This window comes from Hypomesus nipponensis, chromosome 1 (genome assembly GCF_054491055.1).
Source record: "Hypomesus nipponensis isolate SF chromosome 1, ASM5449105v1, whole genome shotgun sequence".
NCBI lineage: Eukaryota > Metazoa > Chordata > Actinopteri > Osmeriformes > Osmeridae > Hypomesus > Hypomesus nipponensis.
Genome location: NC_140361.1, coordinates 12,279,310 through 12,299,270, shown reverse-complemented (window position 1 = coordinate 12,299,270; position 19,961 = coordinate 12,279,310). Strand labels below are relative to the sequence as shown.

Genomic DNA, 19,961 nt, shown 5'->3' with positions numbered 1-19,961 from the left:
ATGCGTACTCTCTGCATTCATCCCGTGAAAACCTGCCAGCGCCTGCATTCCTCATTCACCTGTTGTTATGGAGACACACACAAATACACTTTCCATACCACCCTATGTTTAGCAGTTTAGAAGCATAGGTGTCGGACATTATAGAGAGGGGGAGATGCCGTGAGCTAATGTCAGCAAACCAGAGAAAGAGAGTGAGAGAGATGGAAATGGAGAGAAAAAGAGAGATAAGGAGGGGGGGGGGAAGAGAGCAAAAGAGAGAGGGAGGGAGGGAACAATAACGACATTGCACACAGCCAACTCCGATAGACCCTGCAGGATGATACCATTACAATAAACAACATGAAGCAGATGATAATGAGTGTGCTAGCGCTCCGAGGAGTCCGGGCGCCGGGCGGGCGGGAAATATGGCACCTGCCGGGTGTCCTGCAGAGTCGGAGGCCATTTTGCGAAGGTGAGGGTAATGGTATGTGCAGCTGGCCGGGGGGGGGCAGCTGGGAGTGATATTGGGAGTGACACGTGAGCCGACCAGGGGAAGGTTAGCTGAGGGCTAATGGGAACATGCGGCGTAATGAGCTCTCAGGGGGGAGACGGCCTGGCGCTCCCAGACGGGAGAGGGAGACTGACGTGAATCAGAGAGCCCGGGAACTCGTACTACGACAACACACACAAACACACCTGCGTACACACGCGCGCAGCGAAGGGGAAAGCGCGTACACAAACACACAAACACACACAAAGCCACGGAGGACTGACTGCCCGCCCCTCGCTGACCCAAACCAAGATGCTTTAGTCCTCATTAATCCTGCCGTGTGTGAAGAGCGGGGGCCGTGATCCTGGAACGTGCGTTTGAACCCTGGAGGTCAGAGTTTGAGCTCAATAAAACATAAGTGGAGGTGTTGAGAGGAGAGGAGGGTCCAGGCTGCCTAACGCTACGACACTGTGGGGAGATAATGATGTTATTTAAGCTCCAGGTGTCTGCTGGGCTCTGGTCTCTCTTAATAGGCACGGTGAGAACAGGTGGAGAATATGCTTCCAGTAAATGAGAGGGCCCAAGCGTGTGTGAACGTGAGGAAATGAATGAATTGGTGTGCAAGCAGGTTTGCGGGTGAGTTGGTGCTTGACTGTAGAGTGTTTACACGTAGTGTGTGTCTGCGTGCGTGTGTGCGTGTGTGTAGGAGTTGCTGACACAGCTCTGGTCTCACTGCAGAACATTCCATTTGGCAGAGAGAGCAGAACCAATCAGATAATTGTCCTTGTTTGGCATTGAGTGGACTGGTCCTGGCGGCTGGGCCTATTATCCCAGGGATGAGTCTGATTGAATAGGGAATTACAGCCTAATGAATATATTATCATAGGTTTCACATCAACCCCCCCTCCCCCCATCCCCTCGGTTTATCCAGACGAACGAAACGTGGAGATGAGATCAACATCTGGCTTGATGAGGTGATGGAACTCAAACTTCACTTTACCGACACAAAGCAGAACTAATGACCATGCAGACTGAGGCCTGTGCATCAGCAGACAGGAGAGACTGAGGCCTGTGCATCAGCAGACAGGAGAGACTGAGGCACGCGGTTCGAAAAAGAAAGGATGCAGGGGTGGCCCGCATATTTCAAACAACGTCAAGAAACCAGAAGTGTGTTTTTTACCACTAACTGATAGAAGAGAATAAATGAAGTATTCAAAGACTCAGAGAGGTATTGTGGGCAATGACAGAAGGAGATCTTCAACTCAATGAAGTAGTTCGACTAAATGAACGGTCCCTGTTAAAGTTATTCTTACCCATGCACACACTTATGTAGAGGGGAATAGATCTAAGACTGCTGTGTTTCCTTTGAAATCATTCAACACAACAGGGTTTAGTCATGGGCCTGCGGTTGGGAGAGGCGAGGGAAAGGGGGCGGGGGGGGGGGGGGGAGGGGATGACGACGACAACATAAAAGCCCAGTAGCAGTCCTCCTGTTCAGTCATGTTGTCAAGGACACCAGCAAAGTCGCCCACCTGCTCTTTACTGGACGGCAGGGGGCAGGAGGGTCCATGAGAGGTGGGTCCATACAGACAGGCCTGGGAGTCCTGCAGACTCCTGCAGCTCCTCTGTCCTTCACACAACTCCAGGAGGAACACAATTACCTGAGAGACCAGCAGGTACACTCTCTCCTCCCCCCCCCCCACCTCCCCACACACATACGGGCCCAAACACACACCTTTCACACAAACACAAATCAGTTCCGTGAAAACCGTGAACCCAAATGTTTCAGCCTGAACGGGCCAAAAATGCGCTCTGTTGGACGGGAGCCCGATTCCCTGCAGCCCCATATACACCAGAACCAAGTCTACAACACTCCTAAGTCAAATCTTTGGATGTGCAGGACGGAGTGATGGAGTGACACAAGCGCGTGTCACGGCCGGGCTCCGTCACGTCTCTCAGGAGCTTCATCCTCAGAGCAGACCTGCTCCTGTGTGATACAGAACACAGCCAGGCTGTGGAGCAGCCACTGCTGCTGGCCTCCGCCTGCTGGTCGCTGTCCTACTTTATTAATCCTAATTTGTTTACATCTTATCTATTTCAGACAGAGCTTTATCCATTCTGAGGGAAAACACTCTGAATATTAAAAAAAAAAGCACAGAGGACTCAATCTAGTCATTTTAGACATTTCTCGACAGTGGCTTTGACGAGTACCGCGCACATACAAACACACAAACACACTGTCTTACGTACCAGTCTGCCAGCCCGAGTCTGTTTATTTTCTATCAGGCAAATCAATCTCCCCAGCTCCCCTGCAGGCCTCAGGGATGGTTACACTATTTAAATAATTCACACAACTTAGACATCTCCTCAGGTTGTTTGTTAGTTATGGGACTACATTTTTTTGTCCTAATTTCTCTGCTCTCATTGGACTGTTTTGTTTGTTTAAGTCATGGGCAGAAATTCTAGTCTTCAATAGATGCCTAAGAAAACACGTTTTAATCGTAAACATACCCTACATTCGAATCATGATATACATGTTAATGACAGCCATGAGCATACCGTTTGTAAGAAACTCCCCACTGCGCCGCCAGCCTGCCAGCCCTCCCAGCCTGCCAGCCATCCCAGCCACAGTATCTGTAGGAAGGGTTGGTGTGATCTCAGACTCAGCTCTGGCTGACATCTAGTCATGGCTTTCTCCCTCGGCTGTGACCACAAGTCAATGTGGCGGCAAAGTCAATGGAGAGAGGGATGGAGCCTGAGAGGGAGATGGAGGAGAGGAGCAGGCCAGCAGGGGGACATGACGTGGAGGGAAAGGACTGGAGTGGGAGTGGGTTAGGACATGTGCGGCTCATCTGGCTGACTTCTTGTCTTGTCTGCCTAGCTGGCTGTCTTGCAAAATGCTTGACTTGGCTGGCAGGCTGTTTTTGCTCTCTGATTTTCTCTCCTGACAGTGTGTCTTCAGCATCAGAGCTCCGCGGGCCTCGCTCAGCATGGGGCCCATCTGATCACACACCAGTCCCTGCCAAAACTCTCTGAACTGCTCCAGTACCAACACTCAAGACTAAAATATGGACTGGACGATTTCCATCCATCTTTTGACAAGAACCTACAGTAGAGAATCCGACATGTCTGTCAGGGGCCGTCTATCACGCCGTCCCCCAGTCGAACAGACTGCCGGCTGGGTGTGGCTGCTTCTGTACAACACAGCATCTGCTGAATAGAGACGGAGAACGACAGCCATGTGTCTGGACAGGCAGACAGCAGAGAGGGAAACTGAACATTGTTGTCCAACACAGGAATACATGGCCATAGGCACTGGGACACAAGCTGTTGAAAATAGACATCAAATTATAGTCATTCCAAGTCCGTTTGATATAGAATTATTTTTTGTCACCCCCCCCCCCCCCTAAAGGGTGTTTGTGCAGTGAGTCTGCAGCAGTTTAGCATGGCTGTCAATACTCTTGAGACAAAACCAACAGGTCCTTCAACCATGACTTAGACTTGGTGCTTGAAACATCAAATGGATATGAGAGAAGAGATTTTATGAAGAAATGTTATTCTAAAATTAGACACTGCAAAAACAAGCAATAAAATACAATTAAAAACAGCTTGGATGGAATCCACAATAATTCAGCTTGGATAATTAATGAATCTCTGAAACTAGACCACCAATTTATCATGCAATTCATTTTAGAGTAACACAAACTGCACTCAAGCAAAACGTAATACTCAACACTAACCTTTTAATTCCAAGAACAACCAATATTATTCAAATTACTTACCAAATATCTAACGATTTCTTACTATCAACCACCTCTCCCCAAACGATGACAGAGGTGTGGACTCCAGTAACCTGACTGTCACAGACCTGCCAGGCCCAGAAATAATGTCCATTGCAACCCTCTGCCCTCAGAGAGAGTTAAGGATGCTCTGTGCTACACTGAACATGTAATCCTGCCCAGGATCCTCCTGCTACCCCCGCCCCTACAACCATTCTGTAAATGGAGATTTATGCCACAGTCATTTCTGATGAATCGGAGAGGATTTTTTTTTTTTTTTTTTTTTTTAAGGGCTGCAGTGTTGGGTTGTGTGTGTCTGTGGGCTGACACATGAGGGTTGGTGGAGGGGGGTGGGCTCTGAGGGGTGCACCCAGGGGTAAACAACACAAACAAGGTGCCTCTTCTGATTAGAAAGCGCAGCGCCACCTCCACCCATCCAGTCTGCCCCTGCTGGACCCGTGGAGCCCTGGAAAAAGACAGCTGGCTCAGTCTGACACCTCTGCTAACCTCTTCGAGGAAATTACAGAGAGCGAGAGAGCGAGAGACAGAGAGAGAGAGAGAGAGAGAGAGAGACGGACAAGAAAGGGAGGGAGAGAGAGTGGGGGAGAGAGCGAGAGATAAGATAGAAGAGAACGAGAGAGAGAGAGAGAGAGAGAGAGGCATGAAAAAAGAGAAAGAGAGAAGGAAGAGAGAGAGAAGAGAGGCATAAAGAAAGAGAGAAAGAGAGAGGCAGAGATGAGAAGAGAGACACCTCCTGGCCCCTGTCAAACCAACAAAAGAGCAGCTGGAGGTATGATCGAGGTCGAGCCACCTCTATATCCCTCATCAAACGAGCACCAAAGAAAGTTGCGTCTCTCCAGAAGTCTCTGCTCAGACGTCTCTCTGAGGGCACAGTGCAGTCCGTCTTAGTGTACCCTGAGGGTTCACATTACACACCAACTCCGGGAGTGGGCCCCAGCACAAGTACAATAGACCAACCAGAGCTAATCTTCTTAGAAGCTCACCGAGATTACCCCCACGCACCCCTCCCCTCCCAGGGGCGCACACCCTTGGGTACCCCTGTAATACCATAGTCCCCAGTCCTAATAACGCCCCCGTTGATCAAGAGATCCCTCCGCTCCTGCCGGATTACCGCAGTCTGGTACTTACAGCTCTATTTTCTCCCAGGAGTTAGTTGGAGCCCCGTCTGACGCCAGGTGTTGTCTTTAGGTTACCCCGACACGAGAGCCCCGTGTAACCCCACACCCCGGACGCAACAAGGGAGACAACCTCCCAGGCAAAGGGAGAGTGGGAGGGGAGGAAGAGAGGGTGAGGAGGGAGAGAGAGAGAGAGGAGAGGCTGGCCCTGGCGGAGGTGTTGGGTTTCCCTCCTGGCTGTTTCCAGAGTGTGGGAGACGCTCCCCTGGTCAGCAGGACGGCAGAGAGGCAGGCTGCGTCAGGCGACCGAAAACACACGTCCTCCCACAGCATCCCCAGTCGAAACATCCCTCCCCCACCTCGCTCCCTCTCTTTTGGCATTCTCTTGCTTCCCCTTATATCTCTTTTACTCCCTCCTCTGTTGCTCTCTGTACCGCCTACACGCCAGCTACTGTACATTTCCCTCCCACCGCATCCCTCTCTACCTCGCTTTTTTTCCTTTTCTCCTCCCTGCCCTCTGCTTCTCTCTTCTTTTCACTTCGTCCCCGCCTCCCTCCATCCATTTCCACCTCCTTCTCCATCCCTCCATGTCCTCAGTTTATTCCTCCCTCCCTCCTTCACTCTCTCCGTCAGGAGGCTAATGCGGGCCTGTATACGAGGCAGCCTTCTATCTCGGGCTCTGCCAGGGATCGATATCCTCTGCTCAGCATCAGGCACGCTGCTCAGCCTCCACACAGGGGAGACGGGATGGGAGACGAATCAAATACGCCTTAACTCCTCACGCGTAAAACCTGGCGCACAAGCTGGGCCATAATTCATCTTTTTATTGCTCATATTTACAACATGGCTTGAGCACTATGCAATAACAGATGTACTCGCTGCCCTGACACAGTGTCCTGGGATGTCTCTTTAAGGAGGCAGGTGCAATTGACATGTCTGCAGATGGGAGAGAGAGAGACATATGAATGAAGTCTAATGATACAGTACTTCATTAGCTATGAGGGTTGTTGTGAAGATTAAAGGTCTCTGTTGACGCCACTCTACTGAAGCCTGTTTAATCACACAGAAACTAGCTAATGCCCTGCCAAGCAAAATGACAAATCATCAGCAGAATAAAAAGTCAAAAAATTGCAATCAAACTAAAACATGGACGAATGCTTCTAGCAGCTGATGCAAAAAAAAAAGAAGAAGAATGGACAGCCACAAAAAGCGAAGCCACAGGAAACGGAGCGCCCCAGGACAGGAAGTGACCTGGGAGTTACCTGGACAGGTGGCCGTGCAGGCGCTTTTCTGGACACTCTGGCCCTCGCAGGAAGTGCCTCCGTTCAGCGGGGCGGGGTTGGTGCAGCTCCGACTCCTCTTCTGCCAGCCACGCCCACAGGAAGCACTGCAGGCCGACCAGGTGGTCCAGGTCGACCAGCCTCCATTAACTGTCCACGCCACGGGAGGGAGGGATGACGGAGGGAGGGAGGAGTGACGGAGGGAGGGATGACGGAGGGAGAGAGGGATGACGAAGGGAGAGAGGGATGACGGAGGGAGAGAGGGATGACGGAGGGAGAGAGGGATGACGGAGGGAGAGAGGGATGACGGAGGGAGGGAGGGTTGACGGAGGGAGAGAGGGATGACGGAGGGAGGAAGGGATGACGGAGGGAGGGATGACGGAGGGAGAGAGGGATGACGGAGGGAGGGAGGGATGATGGAGGGAGGGATGACGGAGGGAGAGAGGGATGACGGGAGGGAGGGATGACGGAGGGAGAGAGGGATGACGGAGGGAGGGATGACGAGGGAGGGAGGGATGACGAGGGATGACGGAGGGAGAAAGGGATGACGGGAGGGAGGGATGACGGAGGGAGAGAGGGATGACGGGAGGGACAGAGCAGTCAGGATTACCCGACATGCACCAATGAGAGAGGTGTGTTGCTAAAGTTATGGCGAAGGTATAGACAGTAATGTGTACAAATCTCTCTCTCCCAGCACTGCTGCATTACACGACCAACAGCCAACAACAGGGAGCACTTCCTGTGTCTATGTCAGAAACACAGTGTGAGCCGAAACAAAAATCACTTCCCTCAAGACAGGGTGTAAAGTATTCAAAATCATTCAGTATTTTCCTCGGTAAACCCTAAAAAAATCTAAATCAAAAAGACCCCATTCTTCTACCATATAACAAATGCATCAAAAAAGAGAAAATCAATTTCGACAAATAAGACTTTAACTACTTAACACACTACTTAATGAATGCCAATCCACTTTAAAGTCAGAGTAAAAAAGCTATCATTCATCTGCACGCTGCCAGGTAATTTCCTTGGCATTTCCCACCACAAAGCAAAAAGCCACAGCTGTCCTGACTCCACAGCCTCCCTAGTCCACCCACAGCACAAGAAACAGATCCCTCTGTACCACAGTTCAATCTCCCATCAAAACCAGCCCCTGGTCTTTGGCCTGCTATTGCCACATAATTGATATAATTAGATCCTGGCAGTTGATTGGATCAAATCAACGAGGTGAACTTCTAATCAACAGCGTTCTCTATTTAGTCTCTGGGACAGGACTCCCAGCTACCAGGAATCTGCTACCAAATTACCTAATTTGTTGACTTGAACCATGGTTCTGTTCACTTGACGTGGTACTGCCCTCCTCCTCCTCCCCCCCCCCCTCTCTAATTTCCCCCTGTGCATCCCCTGTGCTGTGGCTGAATCATTTCCTTGCCCTCTGTCTGGGATTGATTGCCCACCATGGCGAGAGGTAAATTGCCAGGCAAGTCGACCTCCTGATTACCTCTTAGCACGGCCTCACCAGCCTCGCCAGTGTGGCTCATTAAAATACATCTCCGGATCTCGTCCGAGCTCCCCTTGGAGAAGACTGCCTATTACTGGAGTTCAGCCCCGGCTTGGCTCCCCCAGGTCTGATCGCCCGGCGTGTCTCACAAAGAGGAAGTGTCGTCTGTCACTGAGAAAACCTTAACGATAAAGTCATGACAGGTCTTCTGAATAGGAGCCCTGAATCTGGTATTTGATCGCAATTAATGGAACCACAGAAATACATTGTTCACCTCGTCATGTGTAGCGCAGGTGGGAAGAAACTGGGAGGCAAACGCGCGTTTCACGCAATTTATCCCCAATTTCATGGCTCTAAGAGCGTGTATTGACTGATCGATGATTGACAGTCCAAAGAAAAGCATACCTTAAAGAGCAAATGTTCTGGGCTCAACAATCATTTCTACTTCTGATTCTGTCAAGAACACCAGCAAAAAACAATCACGGGGCAAGCTTTTCAATCACAGCACAAGAACATGTCAGCATGTGCTCTGTATTATCAGAGAGCAATCCCTTCTCTGGACTATTCTTCGTCAGGGATGACGGACTGGCACTCCATTTGTCTCAGAGAGGAAACTGAACTACTCTGCATTAACCAGTTCTTATTCTCAACCCGTGAACCTAGAAGAAATTGGCCAACAATTGTTTTTCTTTTCATTCATACCCATTTCTCCCCCCCGGTGATCCTGAACATAGACTAACAAGTATCTTTGATGGGGTGTACGACACAGCACGCACCCATTACTATACCGTCTCAGACCGGCTGGGTAAGCGAGGCAGACATGGTACCAGACTGTGCCTCTCTCCCTTGCACACAGAGAAGCTTTCATGATGCTCTCCCCAGCGATTACCAGCTCCCGTTTGCTTGTAGCTGAGAATTAAGGCGGGCGCTAATGTATGCAAACGTTAGTACTGCCTGCTCCCTGGGAGTCCTGTGTGCTGGAAAAGATGCTGTTCCTCTGCATTTTAATAAAGGTCAGTCTGCTTATCAGGCCAAGTCATTATTTACAGTTTGCTGTTAATTCAATTTCCTTTCACATTTTGCCTCTGGGTGGGGGTGTGTGTGTGGGTGTGTGTGGGGCAGGGGGATCTAAGACCCAGGCTCTCCTCTTTGGGCTGTGTGGCATCGTACGAGGGAGGGGTCGTCGTGGACCGGTGTCGCCGCACCTTCCCCCTCTTCATGTCATGACGCAACTTGGGACAGACTTGGTTTTCCAGTGAGGAGAAATCATGACTTTGCGGCCTTATTGTTCCACTGGTTTGAAAGCAACGCCATGTATCCGGAGCCACATGTTGTAGAGAGAGGAACCATCTGACAGACCAGTCAGGGTGACCCGTCTGTGCCACGGTAAGGGTGGAGTCGTTTGTGAATGCGGGGTCAGAGTTGTGGCCATGCAAACACAGCAAGGTCTCTCTACACAGGTCTGAGTGTTCTCCGCCTCGCCCATAACAGGCTCCGGCTCACTTGTTCCACTGTGTACAGTGCGCTGACTCATGCCTGCTGGTGACAAGAGCGGGGGGGGGGGGGGTCACCTACCGTAGACGAGGATGGTGGCCGAGGTGCTCTTGCGGCGAGCCACGATGTTCTTGGCCACGCAGGTGTAGTTGCCCGTGTCTGCCAGGCGGGCTTGTTTGATGATGAGATTATGGTCCGCCGTGATGAAAAAATTGGGGTCACTGGCCGGGTCGATCAGATCCTCGTTCCTCGTCCACTCCACCTGGAGACACGTTGCTATGGTCACTGCCTGCTTCAAGAGGATCAGGGTTCACCCAGTGGCTATGGGCGGCATGCACTGACTGACGGAAGCTGGGATGTTACTTTGTGCGGAAACAAGAGAGGCACGGATGAGAAGCTCCTCTCGAGAGGGAGGGGTGAACAAGAGCACTGAAGGAGGGATGGCAGAGGGAGAGAGAAAAAGAGAGATAAGGAGAGACAGCTATATGGTGGGAGGAAGAGGAAGGGGGAGAGGGACAGAGAGTGACAGGGAGAATGAGAGCGAGAGAAAGAGAGCAGGAGAAAGAGAGAAAGAACTACAGTGAGGGAAAGAGGGAGAGCAGGAGACGGAGGAAGAGAGAGAGACATAGAAGGGGGAGGGGAGGGGGGGGGGGGGAGAGAAGTGCAAACACAGTCATGAATTATGGATGTGTCTCTGCCAGAGCAGGAGTTAGGCCTCGTGGCCAGGGCTGACTGATGTGACGAGCCACTCTGATATACGGCCTCGCAAAGATGTAAAAGTGATCATAAATCAATGAGAGGAAATAATTGGAGGTGTAATTCTTCTTTCCAGGGGTGGCCCCATCCCTTATAGCATGACGATGACCCTACACGACTAAAGGTCAAGTGTTGCATCACTAGAACTGATAGTGGAGGTGAGCTTTGGGGGAAATTAAGCTTGGGTTAGGGTACAACGATCCTTGGTCTGTACCCATGTCAGAATCGACCCTGTGGTCTGTGTGTCTAACCTCAGCCGGTGGTATGCCCTCCGGAGGATGGCAGTGGAGAAGCACTTCCTGGTCCAACGCCACCTCCTTCCCCATTGGCTCCTCCTCAAAGTTCTTCCTCAGGTCTGGACGCCGGGAAAAGAAACACAAACGAAACACAAATCAGACGCACTGAAATGTTCTCATTCAAATATGCAGGGACCATATGCAAATCCTCCTGATGTTATCTCATCACCAAAACATAACACAGCTTGTGTGTAGCTCTCTGTGAGCAGAGTCTGTTCTGAGGACCGTATCTGGGGTGTTTGTTACAGTCTGCAGGCATGTTGGATGCCTGAATACTGCCAGAGGGCTCAAGCATCAAAACTAAAGCAACATATTTTCTTGGTCCCTCCATCGCCAGCTTTCTTCCACCCTCCTCCTCTGTCCCCACACCATCTTCTCCCTGTCGCCAGCCCCAGCCCCAGCCCCAGCCTCAGCCTCAGCCCCAGCTTTAGCCTCAGCCCCAGCTTTAGCCTCAGCCCCAGCTTTGTGAGGTGGCTGGCCAAGAGTGTCTGAGTCAGACTAACTGAAGACACACACTGTTGTGCAAAGGGAGTCTGAGATCAACAGCCCAAACACTGACCTACGTTGTGGAAGCAATTACCACTTTATTTCAAGTGGGGTGGGGCTTGGGGGGGGGACTAGGCATTGTGTTGTATGAATCAGACCAGTTGTCAGGGCAGCAGCAGCTGTAGCATTGCTGGTAGCATTCGGGCAACCTTGAGTCCTTTCACTTCCTGTTGTGACTCTCAGCAAAATAAAAACAAGCCCAAGCAATCTCATTGGTTGGCACCCTGTGGCCAACCAATGAGATTACGGGGCTTCCCGTGACAGATTCTATAAAGCAGATGTTGGGCCTGTCCTGGGCAATCATGCTTAGAGAAACACTGAGATGAACAGATCGCTTCTTGACATTTAATTTAATTAAAGACGATATAATGGGACTTGCGGTGACGGAAGATATAACAGTTCTGGAAGGTTCAAACGTGTGAGAGTGTGTGCATGCATGTGTGTGTGTGAGCGTGTGTATGTATGCGAGTGTGTTTGAACGTGCGCATGCCGTACACACATGCACGTGCGTGTGAAAGACTGTCCTCATCCTACGTGTGTGTGACTTTGTGAGGGCACGCGTACAAGGTTGGGCCATGCGTTTCAGGAGCACCAGGCATGTTCTTTTGAGACAGTGTTACGTTTAGCTCCGTCTCGAATAATGCATATTTATGCCTGAATTAATAGAGGCGAATGCTATAAAACTCGGATGCAAAATGGCTTCTCCTAATGAAGCCTTTGAGGCTGCGGCGGGGGAAGTCTCTCTGTGTTCCCTCGACAGATTTATGGCGGCGGCACAGTCATAAATTTCAATTCTTTTTTTTTTTTTCATTTTTTATTCCAGCTATTTTCATCATAGGGCGTGTCACTGATATACTCTATCTACTGAGGATTTGCCCATGAAAACCCTAATTTAGTGTGCTCCTTTTCAGGACTGCCTCCTAGCAGATGTATTACCCCAGATCCCCGTCTGATCATTCTGCTTATCTGCGTTACCTCAGGAAGCCCATTTTAGCGGAATCTTAATCACATTAGAACAGTGTGTGTCTTCAAATGCATCCTTGACTCTGTGGGCTGACTAGGTTCCCCTCCTTCAGGCTTCTTATCCTCATGACAGACTCTCACAACATCATAAACAACTGAACTAAACATGCAGTTCTTACATCGCTCTTGTAACAAGTGTGTGACAAGTTAGTCTATTTCTTGGTAGTAAGAAAAGAGTTTCGAGCTTTGCTTACAGGCAATCCGCACATAAGCTTTTTGGCTCTTCTGGGTTCCTGTAGTGCTCCAGGCCACACACTGGCACCAAAACTCGTCCAGGCCGAAGATCTTCTCCACCTGCTGTCTGGTGATGTCGATCTTCACCTGCATGATAGGCAGCGCTGCAGCAAGGAAACAAGGGGCCAAAGTTAGGGGCTAACAGAAAACTTCCATCCAATCAAAACATGCGTGTAGACAATCATATAGTGAGCTTCCTCACAATTTAGCTTGTTCCCGTAAGTGGATAACGAGCAGCAGGAGGAGTCTAAAGCTTCAGGAGAAGCTCGCTGAACCCAAGCCGACGCTAGAGTCCTTCCTCTGCAGCACGGGGCCCGCGCAAACAAGCGCGAGTACCGTAATCAAATAACAACAGTGCTTGTTAACCGGGGAGAAGGATCGGATCTGCCGGGAGCCATCGGGAGGGAGGTAATGTGGGCCTTTCTCACGGCCATTTGTGAGACAACAAGGGAATGAGAAACACTCAGCAAAGCCACAGCTTTGTTTTTTCTCCTCCACTGGAATACGTTCATCTCTGGAGGTGGATGTGTTGTGCTCTAACCTTAGAGGCACCTGGACCAACAGTGTTCATTACTGCCGAGCAGACAGAAGTCGACTAGCAAGAGTCTCTTGTTATGAGGACGGCGTGGGAGGTACCACAGAAAACAAAAAGTTGGGCAAACAAAATGAACAGAGATTGATGTAGAGGTCTTGAAAAAAAAAAAAAAGAATTGATCGTAAAAAGATTTTTTCTTGAATCGCAATACTGTGTTGACACTGGATGAACTGTTTTTTATTGATCTTTATTTTATCACCTCTAGTTCTGCTGTTGTTTCATGTTCCGGAGCCAGTTTTTTCCAGTGACATTTTCTTCGCTCACCCTTCTCAGAGCAGTGGTAGTTTTCCTGAACACTGACCTTGATCGTGGCCAAGTGTCCTACCTCCACTTCCACACACACAATCCCTACGTAGCTCTCAAAACACACACACACACACACACACACACACAGATACTCCTCACATATGGAACGAGAGCCCTGTTTACACTCGGCTTCCAACTCTCTCTCAAACCCCTTGTCCTCTGTCTACAGACCTTGGAGAGACTGAATGCTCAAACCCTGACCCGACAACACGAGGCCGTGCCCCCCCCCTCCTCCACCCTGGCATCTCCTCCAAAATGACACACCGACGGGTCCACCCCGCCGGCTCTGTTGATCTTCATAGAGCCGGGGTCGCTCTCCTCTGTCATTTAGCTGAAAGCACTTAGCGTCACTCTCCGGCGGCCCCTCAAGCCCTCTCTCTGTCCAGGACCCGTTGGGCTCAGGGCTCCTGTAGGAGACTCATCCAGGCTTGTGTTCTAAGTGGCAGCCATCAGACCGGTGAACCTAGACCGCAATTACAGTCCTCTGCTGGTGTAAACACTTGTGATGATACTGCCGATTTTCCTCCTGTCGAAATTGACGTTTTTGGGGGGTTTTCATCAAACAAATTTGGCATTCCAATGCGAGTGGGGCTGTGACATGACACTCTTCCCCCCCCTCTCGTAGTAGCCGTCTTAATGGAGTAGCTGCTCCCAGTCCTCCATAACCTGAACTCCCCCAGATCACATTAGTTGTCTAACATGGTCTACATTCACAAAGCATTTAGGGCAACAGTGTTCCAAAACGCGTATAAGCCCGACCCTTGTTGGGCAGAGGCTAGGTGTGAAATGACTAAAGATCTTTCTGGAGATGCAAAGCATGAGCAACAGTGGAGGAGGGGGACAAATACGGAAGCACGCAATCTGACATTCTGATTGGCTGGCTGGGTAATTGCATTTGGCTTTCTTATCACTTTTTCTCCTCATAATTACACTACCTGCATCCTGTCTGCAACACCTTCCTGTAGCACCCTGAAACACTGATGACTCACTGTGTCCAATTTCATTCAAATTAATGAATGAGACAAAATACCATCTATTCCTGGGGTGTCACAGCAAAACAAACTGCACTATAGTTGTACAGCACTGAGAAAAAGTAATAAAAAAACTCTTCAATTTCTCTCCAGGTCGTTTTTATTTTACCCTCACTGAACATTCAGGGACATAGAATCCTGATTCAAACTGTACTTTTCTGAAGGTCACCTTCAGATGTGGATTCCCCTCTGCACCACTACACAAAGATAAGTCTGGTATATACTGTATGTATTGATTCATGAAAGCCTACCTGTAATTGGAAATAGCTGGGCTTCACAAAGTGTCCTGACTACTCCGTGTTGCAATTCTGTCAGTATTGATTAATGGGTCTGTCATGCTTGCATGGTATGTGACACAGAACCTGCCTGTGGGAATCTTAGGAGATTACACTCTAACCACCACCACCATGGCAACCATCTGAGAGTGTCTACATCACAGCCCTTCTTAAGTAATTAAAAAGTTGTATGATTAACCCTCCACTGAGTTCGGAGTTTCTGCTCATCTCAGAATCAGCCCGTACTCCAAACTTTCCTGGGCGTCTGTGCAATATTCATGACCAGGGGAGTGACACCACTTTGGATTCTGGACTCGGACAGAGCCCCCTCTCTCATTTGTCATTCTGGTGCAATAGGTCAGCTGATGCGGCTTGTGCACTGGCGAGCGCATGCTGCCGGGGTTACGGGACTCCATATGGAAATGAGAAGGGTTGACCTGGCAACACCCATCAACAGACACACTCTCTCACACACACACACACACACACATCTATCCAGACAAACACTCACACAATCACATACACACACAAAAGCACACAGTATGCGAGCGCACACGTACACAAACACAAGCGCTCCTCAATGCAATGATTGATGGTTAAAGTAAAAGAATCCCATTATTTGGCTATTTTGTTGGCAACTCATTTCATTCACTGCAACATTGTTGGTTATTTTACCTAGCCCTCGGTAAAATGGAGATTTAGTTAAGTTAAGGCACTGACGCTTAACTTACATGACCCTGTCAATCACACTTTGGTGACTGAGACTCAGGGCTGGGGCTGGGACAAGGCTGGAGCTGGGACTAGGCCAGGGATGGAATAGAGGCCACAGAAGCTGGGACTGTTTTGTACACAACAATGCCCCCGGAATGTTCTTACTACACTACCTCCTCTCTCAATGGTGTGGCCAAGTCCCACAGAAGCTGTAACAGTGACAGCCACAGATAGGAGTCCGGATGCTGCTTGTCTGTCTGGGGCATCCAGATGAACATTCCCAGCCGCTCTCTATCTGAATATGTGAAGGGAACAGTCAGATTGCTGAATACAGACTCTCACCTGCAGAAAGACCAGGTCACCGACACAGCGTGGGAAGGGAATCTGTTCTGCATGTATTCTGTGTGTGTTTACAAATGTGTGTGTGCACATCTACATAGACTGTATGTAAATAAAGCCATCCGTGTGTGGGTGTGTGTGCACAGCCGTCTACAGATGTTCCTGAGAGCGTGTGTCCTGGGTGTGTATACGTGTGTGTGTGAGGTGGAGGTGAAGCTGCTCTGGAGTTCAGAGGGCCACCACACACAGGGTAAACATCATTGGACTCGATCCTCCATGAGTCGATATCGGGCTCGTCTGAGACGAAGACTTTCTTTCTCCCTCTCTCACTCTTGTTTTCGCAGGCTTTGACCTCAATTCCGCGGGGGTCATTTGCTTATCAAAAGCAGGGACTGGAACTGGCAGGTTTGAATGTGTGTTCATTGTGACCAAGGAAATTCAATTAGGTTGCATCCCCACTGTGTGTGGTGCTGGGCTTCATGAGTGGCTGAAGGGGGATTAGGGTTGGGACTGTACACCTGGGAACACGCCACGGAGAACAGAGTTCATGCTGTGTGTGGGGACAGAGATAGAACACAACGGGCTCTGTCAGTCAGCAGACAGGGTGTGACTGTGCGCATCCTGTTTCCTGTTAAGACTGTTTCCTGTTTGACTCAATCTTGTTTCCTGTTTGATTGGATCCTGTTTCCTGTTTGTCTCGATCCTGTTTGGCTGTATTTGCTTCCTGTTCCACTATTGCCTGTTTTCTCCTTAGGTTCATCTTCCTCATCTACGACCACGGTTATATTATGACAAAAATAATGACCATTAAGTAGCATAACATAGTAGTGAATATCATTGTTCAAGGCCTCTCAAAATGTGAGGTTTGTTGCAGGTCGTTTGCATTCATAGGAAGGGCTAAGGATTTCTTAAGTGTGTAATAAATGTCTTTGCTATGGCAGGTTGCAACTGATATAAAACCAATCAGCGTAAAAAATATCCCCAAATGTAAATGACCCGGAATGGGCCACTGTGCCAAGGAGACCACTACGTTAGCACCAAGGACACAAGCAAATGAAAGCTACAACCTGCCATCTCTTCTCCATTAACATCCTAAATAGGTGGGTGATGAGTGGCCTCAGTTAGCTGACATTGAGGGATAGAGAGAGGGAGAGACACAGAAGAGAGAGAGGGAGAGTGAAAGCGGGAGAGAGGAGAGAGAGGGTGGGAATCTATGGTGTCATCATTACTGTCTCCAATCAGGAAGACTCTGGCCTTGTAGGTGACGCATGGCTCTATTAGAAAGAGAGCGAGGGAAGGAAGAAGAGAGGGGGGCAGGCCGAGAGACCTTATTGTTGAACGTGCTGTGGGCCAGGGGCCCCTGCCAGCGGGGTCAAGCCTCAGTCACTAGGCCAGACTTTTGGGTCAAGGCCCTGCCTCTGGTTAGAACCAGCTTTCTGAAGCGACCCTTTTGATTGAGCTGTCCATTCTCTACAATGGATGCATCTAGCAAGGCCCCCAATGGTGCCCTGAATGTCGTTCTAGATTATTCATGGCTGACAAACAGGCAAGCAGGTACTGTGGCGCGCCCATCTATCCAGCTAGGTCCAGGCCAATGCCACTTCAAGGAGAGACAGGCAGTTGCTCTGTTTACAGATGCTGACTCTGTCTAAGAGACGAATGGAGGCAAGAATGCTGTGAAAGATGAAACACTGGTCAAGGAAACCAGAGAGACGAGGTACAAGAAGTGTCTTGTGAGTCATGGATAAGGCAGAGTGGATCGTTCCAACTTGCCATTTTGCTTGTTTAATGACTTGCTAATGGTCTTTGAAAAACAACTTTTTCCACTGGTATTTTAATTGCTTACTTGTAACTAAACCCGGTTGCGGAAAATGGTTATGCGCTGTTGACAGATGACTAAAACATTTCTCCACATATTGCAGTCAATTACAAGAATTAAATGTTCTTCTGGTGAAGGATGTGAATCACACTGCAGTATGTCTTCTGTCAACACCTCAGTCGGGGGAGCAAATCCGTATTTTGCCATCGCTCAGTCATCTTTATTAATTGTGATTTGCACAATCCTCCAAGCAGGAGAGAGTGAGACTTCTCTCTCTGCCATTAGTCTCAGCAGTCACAACACCATGCCACCCTGCTCTCACCATGCTACTCCCAGACAGGAAATCACAACAATAACAACAAGCATGCCAAACAAGGAGATCGAGACCAAACTTGAGTTTTTAGATGCACAGGTGTTTGTGGGGTTTAGAACGTGTCAATGAACTCATTTGCAGAACTTCAGAATAGTTTTTTTCTCTCAACAAACTCATGTGCATTTGCAATGTGTTAAGACAAACAGCTCTAACTAACATCCACCTATCATTTGCCCGTAGAGAACAGCACACAAAGGTCGACATTTCACTTTATTAACCTGGTGTTCCTTCCTTGCCTCCCATCCTTATGTCGTTCTCTCATGAGGTTGCCTAACCTTTACATCCACGTAACTGCACGCTTATCCTAATAAACAAATACGCCGCTTTCCCACAATCCCCCTGCTTGGTAATTACTATTTATCTCCCAGCCTGACCCTGTGATTGGCAGAAGCCTGCCATGGAGCTCCAGGGTACAGGGATTGGAACCTCCGCCCAGACACCCCCTGGCCCCCTCCTGCCCCCCCCCCCCCCCCAGGTCTTTATCTGGCCGACACACCTGCTCCTTCCTGGGATGAGACGCTGTGGGATAGGAGGCCTGGGAGCGTCTGTCTGGCTCCAGCTTCCATTACACCTCTCTGAGTGGGCGGATCTGATAGCATGTTAGCCACATGAAAGCAGCGATAATTTGCACGGGCTAACATGTTCTCCCTGGTTCTTCTCTGACACGGCCTCGGGCGCTGGAGTAAATAAGAAACCCTTCTCACAGGTAGAGAGGGGGAGGGGGGGGGGGGGAGGGAACGAGGCACAAGTGGAGCTCCCATCTGGTCGGTGATTGCTTTGCACTATACAAATTGCATTAGGTTTGTTCCCCCTCCTCTCCCCCCCTCTCCCCTCCTCTCCCCTCCCCTCTCCTCTCCTCCTCTCCCCTCACCAACAGTTGGTCCCTCTTGGCCCCCTGGACGGCAGAGCAGGGAAAGACGGCAGGCAGGGGTTTGAGCTAATCCGATGGAGGTGTGTGGGCGAATGTAAATATTCAGCACAACAAGAAGCAAGACTCTGAAAACAGCCTAAGGGAGTAGCCAGCCCAGGAAAGCCTTTAGTCACAAACTTTACAGAACAATTTTCCAGGCCTTTTGAGAGGCGTTCTGACTTATTAGAATTCTCATCTCACGGCATCTTTTCGCATTTCTATATAATGTTATATTTATGAGTGGCGGTACACATGTAGGTTTATTCTCCAATATGGCCATGTAGCTCTCATGCATACTTTAATAGGAGTGTCTGACTGTTTGGATTCCATCTCTGTGAATGTGTGTCTTTGCTCAGCCAGACGGCCACAATGACTTGGCTTCACACAAGGTGTTTATCTAATTCGGTTGCAGCATCAATTCTAAACCACATCATGTTGTACGTTAATGATTTGCGCTGTAGAAACGTCTTTAATGAGCCGGGTTATAAATGGCAGGTTTTTTTCTTTTCCAGCCAGTGAGGGCTGTTGCTTTCTCCTCGGTCACAGAAATAACAGCACTTACTATGTCTCAACTGCGCGCACGCACACACACACCTCACACACACACAGTTTCCGTCTTCTACCTGACAAACACGGGGGCTGTGATTTGGTTTGTTTGAGCACACAGAGAAATGTGATGGTGAATTGGCTCCTTGGGGCCACACTCGCGGAGCGTAGACTGTCAACTGGTGAGTTCCTGTGCCTATCAAGGAATCTCCACAGACTATTTAGCTGTCATGTCCCCATCCCTCCCGGAATCCCTATTTTTAAACCAATCTGAGAGGAGCAGGTGTTGATCGGCAACACCAACTCCCACTTTCCCGCCCGCCCGCCCGCCCTCCCTCCTCAGCGCTCAGTCACAGAAGAGGAATTTTCTTTCATTGAGTGAGAGCACAGGAAGTTTGGAACAGGGTAATTACACAGCCAGTCAAAAAAACTGAAAAAAAGCCACCGTTGTGTAACATTTCTAACAGTATGCGTGGCAGGTGGTCAGGCCAGCTGTCAGTCGGTACCGTTCCTTTCGTCGATTCTTCTCCTAAACACAAGACCCT

The 19,961-nt window shown here is 49.5% G+C and overlaps 1 protein-coding gene across 1 annotated transcript in view; it reads right to left on the bottom strand.

Moving 5' to 3' along the window:
* The window catches only part of unc5a (unc-5 netrin receptor A), a 105,877-nt gene that overhangs the window by 29,311 nt on the left and 56,605 nt on the right, over positions 1-19,961 (bottom strand). The window contains exons 3-6 of the mRNA XM_084699105.1: positions 12,472-12,615; positions 10,664-10,767; positions 9,738-9,918; positions 6,647-6,814 (exon numbers count right to left, since the gene is read on the bottom strand). Of these exons, the coding sequence (XP_084555231.1) occupies positions 6,647-6,814; positions 9,738-9,918; positions 10,664-10,767; positions 12,472-12,615 (597 nt within the window). The remainder of the gene's footprint in view (positions 1-6,646; positions 6,815-9,737; positions 9,919-10,663; positions 10,768-12,471; positions 12,616-19,961) is intronic.